At 45.6% G+C, this 10,260-nt stretch overlaps 1 protein-coding gene across 1 annotated transcript in view; it reads right to left on the reverse strand.

Annotated features, from left to right (window-relative positions):
• Positions 1 to 10,260, reverse strand: part of OBSCN (obscurin, cytoskeletal calmodulin and titin-interacting RhoGEF) — a 223,829-nt gene that overhangs the window by 123,626 nt on the left and 89,943 nt on the right. The window contains exons 19-21 of the mRNA XM_019543669.1: positions 3,945 to 4,211; positions 2,603 to 2,715; positions 1,450 to 1,603 (exon numbers count right to left, since the gene is read on the reverse strand). Coding sequence (XP_019399214.1) covers positions 1,450 to 1,603; positions 2,603 to 2,715; positions 3,945 to 4,211 — 534 coding nt within the window. The remainder of the gene's footprint in view (positions 1 to 1,449; positions 1,604 to 2,602; positions 2,716 to 3,944; positions 4,212 to 10,260) is intronic.

Genomic DNA, 10,260 nt, shown 5'->3' on the forward strand with positions numbered 1-10,260 from the left:
GGGGCTGGACTCAATCTTCCAAGGTCCTTCCAGCCCAAATGTCTATGAAATCTATGAAATAGTTGGGTACCAGAAGAGCCGCCTGAGGGTTCAGGGCCACCAAAGTGACTCCTATAATATTTCTTTCCTGCATCTATCACAGCAGATGTAGCCTATGAAAACTGGCTGTGAACAGGGCTTCCCAACAGCTCAATGATCCATGGCTCTTCAGCAACGGGTCCTGGAAGCTATAAGAAACCAGTTCACACGAGAACAACCTAATCTGTGGACAGAGATGGGTCTCCCACGCAGCAAGGCCCAACTCCGAGGGAGGGGAAAGGTAGCCTATTCCATCTAAGCCCTCTCCTTTCCAGCAAGTTATGTCAATGGCCACAGCCTCGGTTGGCTTTTCATAACCATAATGAAAAACATAACTTCCACTTAGAAAAATAATGGCTATCGGCCCAAATTCAGTCCTGCAGCTTGATTGTGATCTCACTTGCGCAGGTGTTCAAACACCGGTTGCTTCTGTTTTCGGTTCTAGCGACACTGGAGCGAGACCCTTCTGCAAGCAACGCCATCCTCTGCTTTCCTGTCCACTGTATCCTTTCACGGCCCTTAGGGAAGTGCCCAATGCGCCCTGAATGACTCTTAACTGTCTACAATTTCCTTTCTGGGTTCACAGGCAAGCAAGCTAGCGTTGAAGCTCCAACAGACCCAATACATTTACTCAAAAAGAAAAAGGGAGTTTAATAAAGCGCAGGAACGGGACATTTTGAAAAAACATTCAGCTTAACGTGAGTGGCCGCACGATGGCAGCACAGAACAAGCAATGAAAAGAGGCTGCAAAAATGTAGCTGGGAAGTGATATTTCCAGACCCCTATTACAATCAATCCAGTAACCTGCCGTTCACATCTGAAGCTTCAGAAGAAAGTGGGAAGTAGCATCAGGTATCTCTTAAACGTCATAGAGGACAAAAGCTCCCCTTGGCAAAGTAATGAGCTAAACTCCTAAAGCATGAGATGTGACTACCTTATCTAATCTTATCTTAAAGGGGCACACATGCAGAGGTCCCATGTCCATTTCCATCCACTTCTTACTTAGGCAAACTCCCTCTGCTTCAAGGGAGAAAGCTGAACTTGAACGTGCTAGTCCTGGCCATTAGCCCACTGCTACGTAGGATGATATTCTGCTATTTTGCCACTCATTTGTCATCACCAGTAAGTTATAAAAATCTAAAGACAAGGTTAAAAGTAAGATGGAAAATGACTGATTCCCATGAGGCATGGAAGAAAGAGTTGACACCTATTTATTCAGGGAAAATGCAAACAAGGGCGAATGCTCTAGGCATTTCCTTGCTGGGAAGGGAAAGCTGATCTCAGCCACCAGGGACCCCTGTCCTGATCTGGCTGTCAGATAATGCAACTGCACCCCACATCTGGGGCATTTCTTCTTTTAGCCAAACTTACCATGGACCCTTAGGTTAGCTGAAGTCTTGTCATCCTTTGCATCACACACATAGGTTCCTTGGTCATCACATTCACACTTGTGAATAATGAGGCTTCTCTTAGTTCCTTGGGAAGTAATTCCCATTTTTTTACCTTGCCGCAACTCAGATCCATCCTAAAAGAAAAGGACCAATAGCAAGGCATCACTGCTTGTCCCTTACTTTGCGCATGCACTTATTTCTCATTGACTCCAGTGGGATTTCAGCACAGATATAAAGTAAAACACATGTATAAGTGCTGCACTGAACCGCGGTCAACCTGTGGCATGGGTGCCACAAGTAGCATGAGCAACCTCTGCGTGTGTGGCACATGGACGACTGGGGAGGAGATGGGCAGCACAGCTGCAGAAAGGAGAGAAAGCAGAGCAGGAAATCAGGCAGGAAACATAGGGCAGGAAGCAGAAAGCAAAGCAAGAGATCACAAGGAGCAGAGCACAGAACAGAAACAGAGCAGCACACCAGGCAGAGGAAGAGGAGCAGAGTGCTGCTTGGGGAAGGTACAGGGCTAACTTGTAGCATGCCTGCCAAAAAGGTTGGTGCCTACTGGACTAAAGTATGCATTTAAAATGCCTGGCTGCACTAGAAATGAAGGGTACTCATCAAAACAGCATGCAATTCAGCCCTGTAACAGACCTGAGGCAGGGCACTTTTATCCCTGTTTTACAAAGGGATCAACTGGGTTTAAAAGATATGCAACAAGCCCAAGGCCAGACAAAGGACCATTGGCAGAGTGCAAATAAAACCCAAGAGTCCAAGATGCTCATCCTGAACTGTAACTACCTGTAACACTGCCTGAAAGCTAAAGGAGGTAGAAGAAACCTGGACTGATCTTCCTCAGCATTCCCCTTAAAAATGCAACACAAATCTGCAAATCTGTTAACAGTCCAGAGACGCTGACCATGTGCCCCCATAGAAACATCCTTAAAGATCTGGGAAGTAAAATGTTCCCAAAATACGTCTGACCCACTGGGCAGGTAACGAGAGCTGAGGAGCTTTGGTTAATGGCAGAGAAAGGCCCACTTCCAGCTGCTTTTGAGTTCAGTCACTGCCTGCAGGGGGAAAGGGATCACATTCGGAAACAGGACGTAAGATCGTCTTGTCTGCAAGCTTTGTACCTTTAACCACTTGACATTTGCATTAGACCTGGAGAGCTCACACTCAAACTTTGCCTCCTCCTTGGCAATGGCTTCCACATCTGTCAGAGGCTGGATTATTTTCACAGGCAATTCTGCAAAGCAAAAGAAAATACAGTCAGGGGCAAGTGAGCCTTGAACAGGTTCTTTATTTTTTATTTAAAAAATCATTAAACTGTGTTGAGTGCACTTGCTGTTGGTTCACCGTCCTTTTTTAATTTATATAATATATATCATTGCTATGACTAATCGTTACTTGTTCAACGAAAATACCATCGCGGCTTGGACTCAGGCCCAAGGGATGATAAGCAAGTACTGTGCCTAAATAACTGTTCTCTGAGTCTAACCCATCTTAATGGCTATACATAAAGATGCAAAGGATCAAAAGTTCCCCTGAAACAATAGTACTACAAGTTACTCGTAACCACAGAAAAGAGAAGGGTTGTCAGTGGGGATCTTCTGGAGAGAGTTAAGTAAAGATCAGACCAGCAGAAAGTAGGAATTGTGTACACAATGAGGGAAAGATTTGTTCTTATTTTGTACTCTACAGCACAAAACATCTTCTAGGTATTTATAATGGATAATGATGATATGTGGCAGGTGTGAAGAGGTAGTAATTCATCTCAGCTTTCTTATTTTCTTTTGCACCTCAACAGTAAATAAGGAGCATAAGTATAGAGTATAAATATAAATGCCAATTGGCACAAACTGCAAAACAGAGTCACAAAACTAACTGAAGTTTCAGTTTGCTGACAGCTTATTAACAAAAAAAATGTTAAGTTCATTTTGGATTGAGCCAAAGAAAGTTTTTCAAAACGTTAGGAGGAATGTAAGTTTTTTACAAAATAATCAGTTCAAAAAAAAGATTTCATTTGAGTTGAACCAAATGAATTTGTTTTTAATTTTCAGCGTTCTTTAAAATAAGCTTGGAGGAGATTTGAAACAGGAAGTCATTTTTTCCACTTTCCTCTTTGAAAATGCCCAAATATTTTAATTAAAAAAAAAAAATTCCCCTGAAAAAACAGTTTGGCAATACTGACCAAAAAAAAAATAAAAATCACCAAACATTTCAATCCCTGAAGCTGAACTTGTGTAAGGTAGGCGGGGTGGGCGGGGAGGGGTTGCTTTGGCTGAAAAAATAAAAAAGCAGAATACTGATAGGTATGGCCCTGAAAACATCAGCTACTAGTGATGAATCTCTCTCTTGCACACACACGCACACACATGCATGCACAATCACTGGTAATGTATCTATGGCTCCAGTGCTTACTGAACTACAGATGCACAGGGCCAGGTAGAGCTCCAGACTGCAGAAGCAGGATACCTTTTATAGTGAGTCTCCCTGACGTATGGATGCCTTCTGCCTTGAAGGAGACAAGGCCTGCATCTTCCAGCTTCAAGGAGGAGAGTTTCAAGAAATGCCTCTTCCCCTGGACCCTCACTTCAACGTTCGCCCCTGGTTTCAGCCTCACGCTGTCCTTCATCCAGGTTCCTTCCACGTCCTCGTGAGACAGCTCGACCTCAAAGGTGGCTGTTCCTTTTTCAGAGACTTCCACTGGCTTCAGGCCTTTCACCAGATTGATTTGCCTCACTGAAAAAATACAAACGTGGAAGAGTTGGTTATGTTGCATTGAAAGGAAAGACAATCCTCTGCTCATTCTCTGTAGATAGACCACATCAAACAAACACTGTATTTTCCTACGTACAACAGACACACTTCCCCTCCATCATTCAGCTGCTGGAAATTGGTGTGTGCATTATAATCAAGAAATATGGTGACAACAGGTATCACCCCCCACCCCAGCAGGAGGCTCTTAAGGCGATATCTCTTTTTCTTCATTCTTTCAAAAATAAGATGTATATTTTATTCAGAGGCACGTGTCTATGATGTGAGAAAATACAGTATTCTGTCTCTGGTCCTCAGTATAACAAAGTTATTGTTCATTAAGTATGGAAGCATGTCACCGAGGATCCAGCCCCTAGCCCTATTGAATAGCATGATCTTTGCTGCTGAGATCAGTGTGTTAATCCAACAGAATGGGTCCATTGCTCAAGAAGCTCAATATCATCCACGCTGATCTTTCCAGAATTGAACTTGACCCCCATGAGCTTTGACGTAGCACTCGCATACAGGAACAGAGAAATTGCTGTTATGGATTAGACTTGCCACTGAGATGGCAGCCACTACCAAAGGAGTCGTATTCAAGTAGAGCAAGAAGGACCCTCGGGGCATCATCGCATCCAACCCCTGACTGAAGGTAAACCCTCTGTCCCTCTGCAAAGTCCCAATCCTCTTTCACAGGAGCTGGGCAGCTGCCTGGTGGGGCAGCAGGGGATGGAGTCTGCTCCCACCAGCCAGCGGTGGTCTGCACAATTGCTCCAGATGGATTTTGGTGTCGCAGTCCCTCCACTACCGGAAGAGGGCCAAGGGATCCTTACAGTGATGGATCCTGGGAAGCAGAGCACTGCTACTCCATGCCTCAATGAAGCAGGCATCTGTGCTGCACCACGGACAGTGCCCAACCTAGAAGGTGTCCTGCGCAGTTTTGGACCGGGGCATCCCTATGTGTTGGACAAGATGACTTTAGAGTCCCCTTCCAGCCCTGCGATCCTGTGGCTTGAAATCCTGCTCCTCCTCTGCCCCGCAGAACTATATTTTTTCGACTGCCAGGACCTTGCCCAGGGACAGGAGGGCAGGGGCAGGACTTTTTCCCACAGGCATCTGATGAACGGATGATTTCTGGGGTTTGCTCTTTCGCTTCCTACTCTCGGCCCGAGACTCTACACTGCCTGCCCTCTAACAGCCACACGTGTCCTTGACTTCGCATTTATGTGTATATAATTGCAACAGAGGGGTCTTGCGCTCGAAGCCACGAGACATTTCAAAAGCCTCCTGTGTACCTGTGATGGTGATGACCTCCCATCTAGGTGAGTGGCTATGCCACCACTTGGAAAGGGGAATGCGCTGATAGGCAAACAGGGGATATTTGGAGGAGGAGAAGGGATTCAAAAAACACCAGCTCAGACTTAGCAATGCCTCAACAGTCAACCCAAGAGCTGACTTCCACAGCAAGCCAGCCCTGGAAAGAAGGGCCTGGAAAGAAAATAATGTCTCATTTGGCAGATATCGTAAAAACGACACACCGCTGAGGAGTGGGGAAGAGCTTTTACAGGGTTTACTTTAAAAGGGAATAATCTGAGTTAGAACAATGTCCAGAGATGCAAAAAACAAACTTCACACACAGACTCTCAGTATTAATAACTTAATGTAACTGGCCTGATTCCACTACTGTTCACACTCCTTTTATGCTGGTGAAACTCAATTCAGATTAGTGCTCACCTAACTGAGAGGAGAGCAGGTCAGAACAAGATTTTAAACAAAAACAGGCTCTTAAAATCAAGCCTTTTGCCCAAGATTTGGCCCTTAAAGACACGGCCCAATTTTCAAAATTGCTGAGTTCTAAAAAAGGTTCCTTTGCCTGTGGTGTGAGCTGCTCGGTACTCTACTTTTGAAAAGATAACTATTTATTTAAATGCCTAAATATGGACTTAAGGGCATCGCTGCAGGCTTCTGATTTTTAAAACCTCACTGGGAAACCAGCAAGAGATCAGAATGACAATAGTGTAATAATGCATAAAATCTGGCTGCTATCCTGTTCCCTAGAAATCTTGCCCTTTAAGTAAGGCACGTCTGATCATAGGCAAAGAGAAGCCTTTTAACAGCAGCCGGTTGTGATGGACCTCCCTGCCCCACCAGATAGAAACATAGAAAAGTAGGGCTGGAAGGACCCTCAGGAAGTCTTGTAGTCCAACCACTTGCTCATGTTAAGCTAATCCCTGTCTAAAACCCAGGTAAATGTCTAATGTGCTCTCTTATAAACTTCCAGTAAGAGATTCTCCAACCGCTTTGGAAAGCCTATGTCTCATAGCCTGAACTCCCATCATAATGAGGAGGTTCTTCCTAATAAAATGTTTCTTCAGAGCTGTTCCTTGATATCACAGGGGTGCTTCCTCTTTGACCAGCTATAGTTCCTCAAAGATCAACTGGGATAGTCTCAATTCGGTTTACAGCTTCTTGTGTAGCCAGCTGCCATGTACACTGCCCAGTATCAATGGACACCGCAATTAAGAGCTATATCATGTGAAGACATTAGGTGTAGGTAATGAAGGGGCAAGCAGGGCTTTTGCACAAATAACACACACACACACCCTACATACGCCTCCATTTCAGGTCGTGAATTCAAAAAGATGTAATGGGCGAACTCATTGTGTGCCAAAGCCAAAGGAGTAAACCACTCATGGCACCAGTTAAAAGCAGCCAACCTCCTACGGTCTCAGTAGTGGGTGAGATGCCACTGCCCTTTGGATGGATTTTGTTTTTAAGAGTCATCTGTGACAACTAGCCAATGCCTAGAAAAAGAAGTAACAGAAGCCACAGCTTTAACATGGCAACAAGGGCAAAATGCTTCGCTGGAAGGAGTGCCAAATGTCACCTATAGACTGGAAAATGCCTGGAGAGACTCTGCATGCAAGAAGACAGAGGATCAGACCATGTTCTCTATACTCAACAGTATTATACGCTCACTGCCAGTAAGGGCACAGCTAAACAGACCGGCACAATCAAGACAGAAGACCGGGGACTGCAGCCCATAACTACCTGGCATGGCACAGGTCTTCACAGGTCTGGTCTATGCTACAAAGTTTTGTCAGGCATACCCTTGTTGGCTGCAGGGCAAGACAAGATCACGACCCTTGGCCAACGTAGCCATGCCGGCAAAATCTTAAAGACAGCCAGGCTTTTCTGAGTTTAGCTCATGTCATTCAGGGACGTAATATATTTATGCCGGTGTAACTATTTTGGATGGATGGACAGATGGACAGGGTCAACTGTAACATGGACAGGTCCCAGTGTCTCCAAGAAGGATACTTCCAAAGACATCCATTCCCACCCACATGCACCAACACTGGAAATGCAACAGGGAGGCTATTCTGGGGTTGCTCCACATCCCTGCTCCCTGGCACAGTGGATGTCTTGAGAGTAATTGGAGAGGGAACATGTCTGAAGAGGCTTCATATCTGCTTTTCTAGGTCAGGCATATACATGCAGAGGCAGGTAGGGGCAGTGTTGAAGGGAAGATCCCTGCCTGGACACAGCATGCACATACCCAGTGTGTCCAGGAAGCTTCTTTCCACTGCAAATGTTAAATGGGCACTCGGGTCAAAGATGTCTTTAAAAATGTGAATTTTTATTTATGTGAATATATGTGAGTTGCACCCCCTAAAATTATTCAAATTGAGAGATTTTTAACTATTGAATTTGTTGCCTACTTTTTATATAATTCCTGTTTTAACTTAAATCTCAGTTCACTTTGTATCAGCCTCCCTTTAGCTTTTTCCCATGAACTTTCAAGCAAGCTGATGAGCACATACGCTCACAGAATATGCATGTATGTGTAAGAGTGTGTATTTTTCTTATTATCTGCATTGGCTAGACTACCTGCAAGACCTACATGATGGTAGAGCTCCATTGTACTAAACACTGGACCTACGCATGGTTAGAAATAAATCTTGCTGTAAACAGATCACAGGCAATGATTATGATCTACATGTTGCAGCTGAGGAATAGAGAGATTAAACTCGACTACGGTTACGTGTGAAATGAGGACTAAAACCTCAAATCAAACTCAAGATCTCTGAATTCCTAAGCCAACAACTTAACCACATAAAACCACTTAATCACATAAAACAAATATATGAAACACCATGTCTCCAAATTGAAGTAGTATCGCATGACAAAGGTGAAGAAGCCCTTGTTCTTGGCATATCAAGTATTAAATGTATTTATATGTTTGCTGACTGATCGACCACTTCATGCACCACTCTGCCAAAGAGACGTGGTAAGAATGAACCCTTAGAGGTTAAAAGAGAAAACAGAAGACAACTCCTTTTAATAACCCCCAAATTCAAAATAATCACCATCTGCTCACAGATGGACTGACAGGAGAAACAGAAGCCAAATCCCCTGAGGTTTTTCACTCATCTCAATCACCGATGCTGATTATTATTTGAAACTTATGGCAGCTCAAGCAAGGCTCATTGGTTTCATTTTTATTTAATGATTTTCACTTTATCGCAGTCTTACAGTGTTTGGCTGCAAGATCTGTGAGCTGTACTTGTGGCCTAAAAAAGGTTGTGAATTATTATTTTTAGTTTTACTTTTTTTAGTATTTTTTTTCCAGAAGCCGAATTGTGATCAAAGTTTGTATAACCAATTTCCCCCTTCCAGTGCTTTCTCAGCTTAAAAAGTATATAGCTCAAGTGGGCTACAATGAGGCCAAAATCATGTGAAATCAAAGCAGAAATAAATGAATTAGGACTGATAACAAGTCAAAGGCAGGAACAAAAGAGGATGCCTTCTATTATACTTAATTGCCTTTCCCCTTCAGCTGAAACTCTAAAGTCTATTGAACACGGGTAGCTTATAAACATACATACATACATACATATATTTATATACATACATACATATACACACACACACACACACACACACACATATACACACATACACACACACACACACACACACACACATAGGGGTGTAGGTTGTGGCCATGTTGGTTTAAGGACATGGGTAGACAAAGTTATTTGGGTAAATCTGGTATCTTTTATTAGACCAACTCAAATAGCTGGAAAAATTCTTCTTTGCAAGCTGACAAAGAGCAACTATACCTGAAAGCTTGCAAAGAAGATTGGCGGGCAGGAAGGGGAGGGGGGGTCGTGGTGGCCCACCACGGGTGGAAGAGCCGGGGGGACTCGGGCTCAGGCTGCATCTGGCTGATTGCAGCAGGGAAAGGAGCAGGCTGTGCTCAGGCTGGGCTGGGCTGTGAGGCCAGGGGAGCCCAGCCGCTCCTCTAGGGCTGGAAGCAGGCGGCACTGATGGGGGAGCCAGGGGAGGGGGACCTGCACCACCCCCGGGCTCCATGGCACCGCACCCCTGCATGAGCCGCCAGGCTTTGATGGCCCCACTACCAGGCCCGGCGGATGCCCCAGTCACAGTGAATGCAGCCCTGGCTGGGCTGGGCCGTGGGACACTTGGAGCCTGGAGGCTTCTCCAGAAGTGGCACTGGAGAACCCAGGGGCACGTGGCCCCCAGGCTGTGCATGGGACGTGGATGGCTGCAGCTGTGGCCTCTGCTCTGCCTCTGCTCCCCACTTTGCTGCCCCTGCTTTGACAGTGCTACAGCAACACATGGGTCTCTCCACGGGGTGGGCTGGGCCAGGCAGTGAGGCATGTGTGTGTGGCATGGGGCTGGGTGTAGGGGTGGCATGTGGCTCTGTTTGTGTCTGGGTGTGAGCAGAGTGCAGCATGTGGTTGGGTGTGTGTGTGGCTGGGTGGGGGGGTGAGTGGATGGCTCGGTGGGTGTGGCTGGGTGTGTGTGTGGTATGTGGCTGGCTGGGTGTGGTGTGTGGCTGGGTGGGAGGGTGGCATGTGGCTGGGTGCGTGTGGGTGGGTGTGAGTGGCTGGGTGGGTGTGGTGTGTAGATGTTTGTGTGTGTGGCATGTGGCTGGGTGGGTGTGTGAAGTGTCACTTTGTGAGGGCATGTGGCTGGGTGGGTGTGTGGTGTGTCACTGAGTGGA

Source organism: Crocodylus porosus, unplaced genomic scaffold, assembly GCF_001723895.1.
Source record: "Crocodylus porosus isolate Cpor-Errol unplaced genomic scaffold, CroPor_comp1, whole genome shotgun sequence".
NCBI lineage: Eukaryota > Metazoa > Chordata > Crocodylia > Crocodylidae > Crocodylus > Crocodylus porosus.